Source organism: Salpingoeca rosetta (genome assembly GCF_000188695.1).
Source record: "Salpingoeca rosetta unplaced genomic scaffold supercont1.5, whole genome shotgun sequence".
NCBI lineage: Eukaryota > Choanoflagellata > Craspedida > Salpingoecidae > Salpingoeca > Salpingoeca rosetta.
The window spans coordinates 115,328-127,827 of record NW_004754929.1 but is presented as its reverse complement, the minus strand read 5'-3'; the positions used below and the strand labels follow the sequence as shown (position 1 = coordinate 127,827).

At 59.1% G+C, this 12,500-nt stretch overlaps 1 protein-coding gene across 1 annotated transcript in view; it reads left to right on the top strand.

The window, feature by feature from the left end:
• The window catches only part of PTSG_02092 (highwire), a 22,196-nt gene that overhangs the window by 266 nt on the left and 9,430 nt on the right, over window positions 1-12,500 (top strand). Inside the window, exons 1-22 of the mRNA XM_004996520.1 lie at window positions 1-47; window positions 438-659; window positions 868-3,123; window positions 3,326-3,403; window positions 3,668-4,971; window positions 5,218-5,693; window positions 5,905-6,152; window positions 6,412-7,036; window positions 7,316-7,452; window positions 7,713-7,935; window positions 8,137-8,237; window positions 8,427-8,522; window positions 8,664-8,879; window positions 9,232-9,356; window positions 9,691-9,855; window positions 10,093-10,201; window positions 10,440-10,562; window positions 10,694-10,781; window positions 10,902-11,095; window positions 11,388-11,493; window positions 11,685-11,767; window positions 11,951-12,367. The exon at window positions 1-47 is cut by the window's left edge and continues 266 nt beyond it. Coding sequence (XP_004996577.1) covers window positions 1-47; window positions 438-659; window positions 868-3,123; window positions 3,326-3,403; window positions 3,668-4,971; window positions 5,218-5,693; window positions 5,905-6,152; window positions 6,412-7,036; window positions 7,316-7,452; window positions 7,713-7,935; window positions 8,137-8,237; window positions 8,427-8,522; window positions 8,664-8,879; window positions 9,232-9,356; window positions 9,691-9,855; window positions 10,093-10,201; window positions 10,440-10,562; window positions 10,694-10,781; window positions 10,902-11,095; window positions 11,388-11,493; window positions 11,685-11,767; window positions 11,951-12,367 — 7,439 coding nt within the window. The remainder of the gene's footprint in view (window positions 48-437; window positions 660-867; window positions 3,124-3,325; window positions 3,404-3,667; window positions 4,972-5,217; window positions 5,694-5,904; window positions 6,153-6,411; window positions 7,037-7,315; window positions 7,453-7,712; window positions 7,936-8,136; window positions 8,238-8,426; window positions 8,523-8,663; window positions 8,880-9,231; window positions 9,357-9,690; window positions 9,856-10,092; window positions 10,202-10,439; window positions 10,563-10,693; window positions 10,782-10,901; window positions 11,096-11,387; window positions 11,494-11,684; window positions 11,768-11,950; window positions 12,368-12,500) is intronic.

The following is a 12,500-nucleotide window of genomic DNA, read 5'->3' as shown; positions in this document are numbered from 1 at the left end:
GTGAAATCGCTGCTCCGATTCCGCTGCGCTCCCACGCCATCCAAATCGTTCGTTCCGTGTGTGCGTGTGTGTGCGTGCGTGTGCGTGCGTGTGCGTGCGTGTGCGTGCGTGTGCGTGCGTGTGCGTGCGTGTGCGTGAGTGAGAGTGTGTGTGCGTGAGTGTGTGTGTGTGTGTGTGAGTGCATGCGTGTGTTGTGTGTGAGTGTGCAATTGTATACGTGTGTGAGTGTGCAATTGTATACGTGTGTGTGTGCAAGTGCGTGTCGATGTGGCGCTGCTGTTTGATGTCGCTGCTGTCGTTCTTGGTCCTGGCCTCAACGCATACTTGTTTGGCTGCAATGGTCGCATGACCCGCGGCTCACCCCTCCCGTTCCCCCTCCTCCCTTCTTCGCTGCTCACCTTGCACGCCTCGTGCAACGCGTGTTTGCTTGTTGATAGCATGGCGAGGAGACAGAAAACAAACCAGTCTCAAAGACAGACAAGGATGCAAGCACTCTGGGCAGCACGCCCCGCTCCAGTCAACAGAAGCTGGCTGTGGTGTTGGATCCTGTGCAGGTCATCGACATGCAGCTGACCCCACGCATCGTCATCAGCCAGCTGGAGTCCGACGATCCAGCAGAGGTCAACAAGGCCATCGAGCACTGCATCTCAATTGCACAGGTACTTTTGCCCCCACCCCCCTCTGCTCATTGTCCTTCCTGACCCTGCAGCGAATTGGCACCAATGCTCCCTTCACAATCATTCATACGCACTTACCCACGCACTCGTACATGCACTTGCACAAACGCGTTATGGACTCGTTCGTACCCCCTCCCTCACTTTCTCGCACACACACACACACACACACATCCCATTTCTCCCGTTGTAGTACAACCAGGCGCAGTTGTCCCAAAAGGCGCGATACACGCAGCTTCTGATACATTCTGCGCTGACGTTTGTCGACAGCACCAAGTACCCTGCGGTGAACGATGCCATCCGCGCGTTTGAGGACATCTTCTCCATGACCCGCTCATCACCATCACCCACTCCATCTCCGTCGTCCTCGCCACCCACTCCAGCATCTCCGCCAGCACTGCAATTGGCGCACGCGGACGCCGCCGTTGCCGAGCTGTCCATGCTCAGTGACTTGCGGCGCGCCATGTTCACGCTTGCCAGCATGGAGACCGAACCCTCCGCTGTGCCGCTCCTCACCCTCCCGCTTCGCATCCACGACCCATCGGCTGCTGTCGACACGTTCCGCCCGAGCGCGGCGGCCATCGACCCCAGCATCGCCCGCTGCTTTGTTGGCCAGCCCAACGCGAACGCGTGCCACCTCTTTGAGCAGCACGGCGCGGGCGTGCCTGGCGCGTTCCTGCTGCCAATGGCGCCCAGCCGCCGCCGCCGCTCCCCGCTCGACCCGCCGGCCCGCACAGACACGAGCGAGGCCCCGCAGCACATCGTGTGCACCGCAAAGCCGGGGCCACTGGTGCTTGGGCGGCGCGCCAACGACGCCCCAGGCATCATCAGGAACTTGGACCCCTCCACGCTCGACACGTGCGCCGTCTTTGAGCAGGAGCCCGGCACCCCGCCTGATGACGTTTCAGGCTTGCCGCGCCCCAAACCCCGCAGACCGCATCAGCACCACCACCACCAGCGGCGGCAGCGGCAACAGCAGGAGGCGCTTCAGGCCCAGTATGGCGGCTACGAGCGGCTGCTCGGGGAGCACCTGGTCGCCCTCGTCCCCGCACAGGAGCACGCCTTTGCCTGCATCGATTTTGTCGACCAGCACTATGAGATGCGCTTCTTTGACATTTCGCAGCAGCAGCAGCAGGCTGCCTGCACCGAGCCCAAACTGGTGTTCCGCGCCGTGCTGTGCATGCCGCTCACGCTTGGCAAGAACATCATGGTACAGGTGTCCCTGGCCGACTTCCAGGTGCAGAAGAACCAGGGCGTTGCGTGGCCTGTCAACATCCTCATCAACCCCAAGGCCAGCAAGAGCCAGAGTGGCAACGGCAACGGCAAAGGCAGCAGCGGCAGCAGCGACAACGGGAAAGGCAGCAGTGAGAACGAAAGCCGTGAGCTGACCGATTCTGACATGCTGTTCCTCCTCCCCAACGGCACCGTAACCACGTCCACAGGGTCTCTCATGTCCTCCATTGCACCCGGTGAGCATGTCAAGGGCATCTCCACCACGGGCAAGCGCGGTGGCATCGTCGTGCACACCACCGCCGGCGTCATCAGCATGAACAAGGACACCACTGCCTTTGAGCACCTGCGTGGATACCCGACCCCACACGCGCTTGAGCACGTCGCTCTCTATGGCCGCCAGAATGCTGTCGTCGGCGTGACCAGGAGCGGCGCGCTGGTGCTGCGGCATGTGCGCGTGTGCGAGGGTTTGTGGAGCCCCGTTGTGCCCGTGATCATTGACCGCCAGTCCCCAGACAGCCTGTCGTGCCGCCCAGCGCGCCCGCTGCTCCTGCGGCTGCACGGCACGGCCACGGCCGAAGTTACAAACGTGCACGTGACCGACACGCACGCGACGGTGACGGTTCGTGTGGCGGCGGAGCACGAGGCCATGGCAATGCAGCACTTGACGCTGACGGGGAGTGCCGTCGAAGCCGTCGCCATCGACAAGGAGCAGGGACCACCCGCCATGACAAGCACGGGTGCTGACGGCGATGGTAACGCCAACAGTGGCGGTGGTGACGATGCTGCCAGCAAGGCCGGTGGGCAAACGGGTCTTGCTGGCAAGGGGAAGCGGAGAAAGCAGAAGGCATCGGGGCCACGCGTGACGCTGGTGATAAAGGCGCGGCTGGGTGCTGTGCACGAGTTTGGGAAGCCCGGCTCCATTTCGGGCCGCGCTGGACCTGCTATGGCCGCGATGATGCAAGGGGAACAGCCAACCATCTCACTGGCGTCCAAAGAAGACGCGCTTGCGCTCGTGCACCATGTGTCGGCGCCAGTCCGCGACATGCACACGGAGGAAGTGACGGCCGACTCGCCCTTCACCCAGGGTTCGAACCTCAAGTCGTCGGAGATTGGCATGTCTGGGAAGCAGCTGTGCAGCTCAGCGGCGTGTTTCTCTTGGTCCTGGCTCATCACAGATGAGGGCAACCTCAGCTTTGGCGTCAGCAGAGTCGCTGAAGTACGTTGGCATGGGTGTTTGTTTGCTTGTTTGTTTTGTTTGATTGTTTGATTGTTTGTTTGTGATTGTCTGTGTGTGATTGTCTGCGTGTGATTGTCTGTGTGTGTTTGATTGTCTGTGTGTTTGTGTATGTCGATTGCTCAGTGTCTTCTCAACTCATTTTGGTCATCTCAACTTGATGTGACATTGCGCTGTTTAATAGTCATCGATTGCTTCCATTGTGTTCGCCGCCGAGCCGCCGGCAGCCAATTTCAGCCACCCGCTGCAATGCGCCCTTGTGGTTCGTGATGTGTTGTTCTCTCGCGTGCGCACTTAGTTTGACACGGGCTTCTCCGCGCTGCTCTGCTTGTTGCAGCTGGCACACATGTGTTGTTCTCTCGCGTGCGCACTTAGTTTGACACGGGCTTCTCCGCGCTGCTCTGCTTGTTGCAGCTGGCACACACACACACACACACACACACACACACACACACACACACACACACACACACACACACACACACACACACACACACACACACACACAACGCATGTGCATGTGCAGACGGCACGCATTGTGTTTTTCGCTGGCTGGCACTACTTTGAGGTCATTGTGATGCCGCCACCGCCCTCTGTCAAGGATGACCCGAGCTACGAGGGCAGTGGGCGCATGTGCGAGACAACTGCCTCCTACCGCATGCGCCTGCCCAAAATCGAGGGCACAGAGCGCCTGTACGTCCGGCTCAAAGCAAAGGCGCGCGCCAAGCCGGTGGCGTGCCCCATCGGGCCGCACTCGCCCTTCCATCTCAAGCACGTCAGCGGGGAGGCGCCTGCGGAGGTCGCGCTCGCCAAGACGCGAGCGGTCGACGTGGTGAGCGGCAGCAGGCACGCGCTGGTGCTGACGAGCAGCGGCGCTGTCCTCTCTGTGGGTAACAACGCCTTTGGGCAGTGCGGGCGGTCCACTGCCCACCGCGGGCTGCGGGTGCGGCGCGGCGTGTGCGACCGCGAGGGCCACCAGATGTACCCGGACGAGATGAAGCACGTATGCACGTCATGTGGGCGGTGGGGCGAGGACGCTGCGTCGGAGACGAGCGAGGAGTGCGCTCTCACGCCGGGCCGCCGCCGCGCCAAGGTCGCCACTACCTCCTGCGTCCGCTGCTACCGCTGTGCAGACTGCGTCGACAAGAAGCGCCTGCTCACGGACACGCTCCTGGACACGCTGGACGCCTACGTGGCGCTGGGCGCCATTGAGCTCCCGTTTGCCCGCTGCGTACAGGTCGCCGCGGGCCGCTTCCACTCTGTGTTTCTGTCGCAGGACGGCGATGTGTACACGTGCGGCCTGAACAACGGCAACCAGCTTGGCCGCGAGCTCGCCTTTGAGCCGGCGCAGGAGGGCTTTGGCCAGCACGTGCCCTGCCTTCCCCACACCAGCGCCACATTGGCAAAGGTGACGCTGCCGGATGCGGCCTCCTCCCCGGTGCTGCGCGTTCGGGCGTGCGGCGATTTGTCGCTGCTGCTGACGAAGAGCGGCCACGCCGTCGTCTGCGGCGGGTTCCTGCCGAGCAAGTGCATTGATCTGCAAGCCACGCTTGGCGTGTCGCTGTACCTGAACAACGCTCGCCCCGGCCAGCGCCACACCGCACCCGGCGACTCGCAGCTGGAGGTGTTTGTGCGCAGCGACAAGCAGGTGGTCGCCTTTGCCCACACCGAGTGGCTGCAGGATGCGCAGGAGAAGACGCGGGTGATTGGTGGCGTGTGCACAGACTACGTGTGTCTGCTGCGCCAGACAAGCCCCCGCCTCAAGCCAAACGTGTGGGAGTACGTTCGTGTCTTCAAGAGCGAGCTGGCCAGTCTCCAGAAGCCATCGAGGTGAGCGGCACACACATCGTGGTCTGGCGTTGTCTTCCTGCCTGTCCGTTTGTTTGGTTTGGTTTGGTATATTGGGTCGTGTGTGCATGCTTGTGTGAGTATGTGGTGCTTGTGTGTGCGCGCGCATACATTTCATGTGGTTGCTTTTGTTGTTACGGTGTTGTCCGCCCGCCCAGCCCCTCTGTGCTTCCACTTGCACTCACGATGCCTACACGTTCCCACCTCTGCCCTGGTCGCTGCGTCCAGCTGCACCATCACCTTTGACGATGACTTTGAGCCTGTTGGCTTTGTGCCGGAGCTGCCCGTCGTGTTTGGCTGGACCAAGTCCTCCCCTGATGCCCACACCAGCAGCAGTAGCAGTAGCAGCAGCAATGCCACCGCCAGCACCGCCAGGACGAAGCACGCGCTGCAGTTCCGGCTCATGCACGATGCCCCGCTGATGGAGCAGACAATTTTGTCGGCCAACAAGCAGGACCCGCTGTTGGCCAAGACCATCGCCAACATCACCCAGCTCCTGCACAACCCGTTTTTCACCAGCGGCGAGGCAGAGCGCCTGCGCCGCGACCTCTTACCGTCGCTGCGGCAGTCGGCGCGGTCGGCGGCATACGCGTGTGGGATGCACATCAAGCGCTCTGCCCACGCCCTGACAGCAGTGGGCATGCGCCCCGAGGACCACATGCCCGAGTTTGACTTGGCAACCATCACCATCGTCGTCAACACAGGTGTTGTTGCGTTGCGTTGCGTTGCGTCACGCATGTGTGTGCATGAGAGGAGGATGTGTGTGTGTGTGTGTCGCGCATGTGTGTGCGTGAGAGGTGGATGTGTGTGTGTGTGTGTGTGCTTTGCGTTTGACTGCACTCACATGCGTGTGCCATGGAGCGTGACACATCCACCTAACTCCCATTGCGCGTCCGCTTGTGCGGTCCACTGCAGCGTGCCTGGTGAGGTTCGCGCTCAAAGATGCTGAGGTGAGCAGCAATTCCTTTGGCGACACGCCGCGCAGGCGTCATCTACTGGCGCCCAACACGCCGTGCACGGTGACCATCCGACGCAAGGGCCATAGCCCGTGCCAGAGCGCCTTTGACTGCGAAACGGTGCTGCCAGCTGTTGTCGCTCGGCTGGAGAGCACCAGCCGCTTCGTCTGCGGCCTCCTTCGAATCGACATCACAGAACTCTCGCCGGTGAGCGTGTGGGACTAAGCATGTGCTTGCATGTGCGTGTGGGTGTGGATATGAATGTACATGTACATGGTGGAGCGTGTTGTATGAGTACACGTGCTTTCACATGCACACACGTGCTTTCACATGCACACACGTGCTTTCACATGCACACATGTGATTGCCGGCGGTTTCATTGTCTCACACGAACGCAACCCTCCGCCTTGCCTGTCCCCCCCCCCGCCCCATTTCATCTGCAATCACCACTGCAACGGCCTACCAGCTTGAGCATGCGCTGCTTCCACTGGAATTCAGCCTGTTCTGCACGTCATCTGCGGTCGCTGGCGCGTACGATGCTGCCACCGCCCTGCGCACCCACCTCGCTGCAGCTGCAGCAGGCTCCAGCACAGACACGACACCGCAGGGGCACATGACAAACGCAATCATCGCCCAAACGCAGCTGGCGGCCATTGCGGTGAACATCTCGCTGCTGAGCAGAGAGGAGCAGCCTGTTCGCCAGGGCGCGTTGCACCCGGACTTGCCCGGCCTGCTGAGCCGCTGCCTCATGCAGGTTGCCGAGCTCAAGGTGTCTGCACAGGGGGCGGACCTGCAGCAGTGGCAGCGCGCCTTCCATCAGCTCATGGACATTGTTGTCATTCTCACCGACCGCAACTCCCTGCTGAAGCGTGCGCTGGAGCAGTTTGCCCGCCTGGACGCGCGAGAATCGTTCACGCTCGCAGACGTGGCACAGGCGGAGGTGGTTGCCTTCACCCTCAACCGCTGCTGGGAGCACGTGTCATCCGAGGACCTGTTTTCTGTCCTCGGCATCTCCACGCTCGGCACCGTCGACGACGCAGACAAGCTTGTCTGCCTCTTCCAGAGCTTTTTTGACTTTACCAAGAAGACAGGTCCAGGCCGTGGTGGCGGTGGTCGTGTGTATCTGTTGGCGTGGCTATGTTGGCCTGGCTATGTTGGCGTGGTTGTGTGTATCTGTGGTGTGGTTGTGTGCTTGTGGTTGTCGGTGTGCAAGAGGCGCCCATGAAGGGTTTGATTCTGCTGCGAGTGGTTTGTTTGGGAGAGAGTGTGTGTTTGTTGTCACTACAAGAGTGGCTTGTGCCCATGTTCATACCAAAGCGATGGCTCACCTGCACACCCGATATCATTGCTGTTTGCTGTGTGAATGACAGGCGCGTCTGCTCGGACACAGTTTTTCCTGCTAATTCGTTCGTGCCTGCAGGCAATGGTGCAGTGGACCGGTGACCATGCGGACAAGAAGGGTGCCGCCGTCTTCCTGACAGAGCTTCTTGACTTGCTCCTTGATGAGGTGCCGACCCATTGTGCATGGCGGCGATCTTGCTTCTTGCACGTTGAGCGCGTAACTCTGTGTGTATCGTGCGTGCATGCGTGTGCGTGCGTGTGTGTGTGCCCAGTCTGTGCTGGTGCTCTGCGTGCTGGTGGTGGGCTGCTACTCTCGCATGCTACATCGCTGATGGCGCGTGCTGCTCATGTGCTGCTCATGTGCTTGGGTGTTTTTATTCTTGTGTTCAAATCACCCCCACCACCATCAAACTTCATCGTTGTCAGCTGACCGCCATCAAGGCGGGCGGCAACGCTGCAAACGAGATGGAGCTGCTGTCATCGTTGTCGTCGCTGCTGCGCGTGTGCTCCAAGTGGGTGAACAACCTCGGCAGTTCGAGCAAGGCCCCCATTGAGCGATTGCTCAGGTCCCTCATCGGCATCTACACCGTTGTTGCCGGCACCAACCGCGACGCCCTCGCACAACAGCCCTCCCCATCCCAGCAAGCAGGTTCGTGTTACGCAGGCGTTTTGCAACTGCATATGCATGCATGTGTGCGTGGATGCGTGAGTGCATGAACACGTGCCTTGCGCGTTTGGTGTGCGTACGCGCTTTGTTGTGGTTGTGCGTGTGTGTTCGTGTGGTGATGGAAGCAGTGTGATGTAGTGCAACAGCGCGCCCTTGACACCTCGCCTCGCTGGTTGCTTGCAGATGTGTACGGGTCCGAAGCGTTTGGACACGTGTGCACAGTCGAGAGCGCCCACCCGTACACACACGGACTGGTCGAAGTCAAGCACGTGTCGTTCAAGAAGGTGGGGAACAAACACGAAACACAAAGCACACACGGCGGGTGGGGGCTTGGCTTGGCTTGGGATGGGCGCTGCACCTCATGCCTCTTTACGATGTTTACTTCGAGATGCATCTCACATCATATCTCACCACGCTCACCGCTGTCACGCGCACACACGCACGCACGCACACACACACACACACACACATAGCCGTGCATGGTGGCAATTGGGTTCCACAGCAGCTGTTCGCTTGCATCACCAGAGGACCGCCTGAGCATCGTTGCAGAGACAGAAGCGGGAGACAAGGTACAACAACCAGTGGCATGCGGTTGTAATGAACTGCTGTTGCTCGGTGTTGTCAGGCCATGTCGCTTTAAGACCAGCGTCTTCTCACTGCTCATGCCTCCCATGTTCGTGCTGCCTTTGCTGCGGGTGGTCCATGTGCAGACGGTGACGGTGACGGGAAGCGACACGTTCCCCGAGGCCTTCCAGGTAACACCTGCGACGCGCGTGACGTTTCGCCTGGAGACGACGACGCGGGAGGGCGGCAGTGCCGAGGACGACAGCGCCGCATTTGGGTACCGGTGCCAGGTTGTGGCGTTTCCCATCACTGCTCTCGACAAGACTGTCGACTCGCCAACGCGCGACACCATCGAAACACAGGCGAGCTCTGTGTGTGTGTGTGTGTGTGTGTGTGTGTGTGTGTGTGTGCGTGTGTGTGCGGTTGTGCGTGCATGTTTGTTGTGTGTGTGTGTGTGTGTGAGTGTGTGTGCGTGTGCGTGTGCGTGTGTGTGCGGTTGTGCGTGTATGTTTGTTGTGTGCGTGTGTGTGCGTGTGTGTGTACGTGTGTGTGCGTGTATGTTTGTTGTGTGTGAGTGCGTGTTACATGTCATGCTCGGACACAGTTGCATGCGTGTTTGTGGTGTGTGTTTGCCTTGGGATTGAAGTGCCAACACTGACCGTTTGTGCGATTGCTGTTCCATTTTTCTTTTCACTGCTTGCTCTTCACGTGCAGCTGGCGGATGTGACGATCAAGCTGTGCAAGCGGGTGCTGGGTGATGTCACTTCGGACAAAGATGAGGCCCAAGTGGCACAGGTTGCCCTCACTTTCAACCCGACGTTCCATGGACAGGCTGTCAAGTGCGTTGGCATTGGCCTGTGTGTGCTGTGATGTGTGTGTGTGATGTGATGTGTGTGTGATGTGATGTAATGTGTACGCGTATGTGTGTGTGCTGTGATGTGTGTGTGCGTGATGTGATGTGATGTGTATGCGTATGTGTCTGTGCTGTGATGTGATGTGTGCTGTGCTGTGATGTGATGTGTGCGTGTTAGTTTCATGTGCGCGTGCGTTGAACTGAAGTGTGGTGCTCTTCTTGCTGTGATGCGTGTGTGTTAGTTTCATGTGCGCGTGCGTTGAACTGAAGTGTGGTGCTCTTCTTGCTGCGACGCGTGTGTGTGCGTGCGTGCGTGTCAGGATCGAGGACCGTGCGGCGGCGACGAAAGCCGGGCGCGTGCCCGGTCAGATTGCAGAGCGGCCGGAGGGACACAACCGCGCCTGCTGCTTCTCGCTGTTTCCCATTGCCCTCAAGGACGAACGGAAGGAGTTTGCAGTCGAGGTGATGGAGAGCGACGCCGCAAAGTACGTACGAATGCCAAGCGAATCGTGCCTGACATGTGGCGATGGTTTTTTTTTTTTTTTTTTTTTGGTTTTTTGAGTCATTTCTTTCGTCCCGGCTGTGGAGATCATGCACACACAACAAGTGAAACAAAACACTCGTTTCGCTTGTGCACATGATCAGAACGCGGATAGCTCACGCCACCCCCTGCGCACCTTCGCCTGTGTTTGCTCATTCTTGCGTTGCACCGCTACCTAAAGGGCTGGAGGGATGGCGATGGGGTTTGTTGTGATGCCGAAGATGGAGGATGAGTATGAGAAACCGCCACTGCAGCGCCTCTTCAAGTCCATTCCGTCATCCGCTATTCTGGTGCGCTGGATTGAGAACGCGGGATGGTGGGGGGTGTACAAGTGTGTGCATGTGCATGTGTGTGTGGAAATGTGTGTGTGTGTGTGTGTGTGTGTGTGTGTGTGTGTGTGTGTGGAAATGCGGACAAGCCAGTATTGCTTGCGCATGCTATCGTGTCTGTGTGTTTGGGACGTTGCTTTCAAATTCTCACCCACATATCCCCACACCGACGCACACACGACCTCACATTGGTTCCCAGATCAATGAGAATTCGCTGGTGTATGTCGCCAACTCCGAGGCGTACAAAGGCAACAACAACCTCGGCACTGTCAGCAAGGAGTCAAACTTCCTCCACCTCAACACCGTCACTGCCGGGGAGAAGGTAGGTGTGGTGTGGTGTGTGTATGGTTGCGCTCATGTGTGATTTCGTACCGGCACTTTGCACTGGTGTTACATGTCATGACACTGGCCCTTTCCATCTGCCCAACTGTGTTGTGTTTCGGTTTTGGTCAGATCAAAATGTGGGCCAACAAGGAAGGCGAGCTGTTTATCCAGGGCCCATCCCAGAAGGACCCAGCAAAGATCCCACTTCCAGCTAAAGGTACGCGTGCACATGCAATCAAAAACGCAACCAGTGTTGGCACACACACACACACATACATACTGAAAAATCTCTTCTGCACCTTGCTTCCTCCATAAATGTGCGTGGTTGTGTGTGCAGTGGACATTGAGCAGGACCTGTATGCGTTTGTGGATGTGTATGGGCGAACGCAGCGCGTGAAGATGACTGGCACGAGCGAGGTGCGGCTGGAGCACGACCCAGCATACCCGCGCTCGGCACCCTGCCCCTTCTGCAAGGCGGCCATGGTGATGACGCGCGGGTACGCAGACGTCACCTGCGAGTACGGCCAGCAGGTGTGTGATGGAGGCACGTGGTGCGTGTGACTGTTCGCAGGCTCTCCTGTCGTCCATGTGTGTGTGTGTGTGTGTGCGTTGCTCAGGGACTTGGTTCCTTCTTGACCATGCTTCTATGACCTCAATGTTGTTCTCGATGCTCAAGCACTGCGTCCCATGCATGGATTCCACCGAACTATTCGCCCGCGCACTTGCCCGCTTGCGTTCATGCTTCTCGCTCCCCCTTCCCATCGCTCCCCCTCTCCAAATCTCGTCCCTGCATATGTGTGTGTGTGTGTGTGTGTGTGGCCAGATTCCGTTTGGTGCGCGGTACATGCTGTGCCCCAAGTGCTTGACCACGAGCTCTCTCAGCGGCGCATTTGCCATGCAGCGCAAGGTCAACACGGGACTTGTCGAAAGTGAGTGCAGATTCTGTTTTCGTCACTCTCACCTGTTTTCACCTGGCACCGTTAGACGCCACTCGCCGCTTGTCGCTTGTCGCTTGTCGCTTACTTGTGCCCATTTCTGCTACTGCTACTGTTGCTCCTTCTTCTCAACTACTGCTGCTGCTGCTGCTGCTGCTGCTGCTGCTGCTGCTATGGCCCTTCAGAGCTTGTTCCCATTGCCAACATGGCCTTCACCAAGCTTCGTCCGGGCGTGTTTGCCCTTGACACCACATTTGATCGCGGCCTGGTGCGGGGCGTTGTGCTGTGATGCTCTGTGTGCTGGTGTGGTGTGTGGCATTCTTGTGGCGTGGTTTGTTGTGGTTGTCGTGTATTCGTTTGTGCGTGTGCTCTGACTGACACCAGGTGCACCGCAACAGCGCTCATCCTCACCCTCGCCTGCTCTGGCCCATTTGTCACGGTGTGTTGGCAGCTGACGTGGGAGCTGCAAGTGCTGTCGCATCGTGTGTGTGCGCTCGGTGTGCAGACGCCGACGCAAGCCGCCCTGAAAAAGCCGCTTGGCGTGTTTATCGACTGCAAGGCAGATGTGCTGCAGTACGGCAAGGCCACGCTCATGCCGTGGCCGCCGACAGAGCGCACACCGCGGTCGTTTATGTTTGTCCTCGACTGCAGCAGTGGCGTGCTCACGGTGGCGGAGCGGAATGGCCCAACGAAAACGCTGCAGGTGGCGCCGGGCTCCCAGCCGTGTGTCTGTCTTGACGACGACAACGGCAGCGGCGCTGGCATCCATGACAGCAATGCTGCTGACAATGCTGAGGATGGCTCGACCAGCGACGCCTTTGCGATCACAGACCACGTGCGCATCGCAACGCTCGCGTGGAGCTACGGCGTGCCTGGTCAGTGTGTGTGTGTGTGTGTGTGTGTTTGGACGTGTGTGTGTGTGGACGTGTGAGCATGTGTTTGCGCTTGCGGGGGTTGTCTCTCTCTCTCTCTTGTGTGTGTGTGTGTGTCGTGTGTGTGTG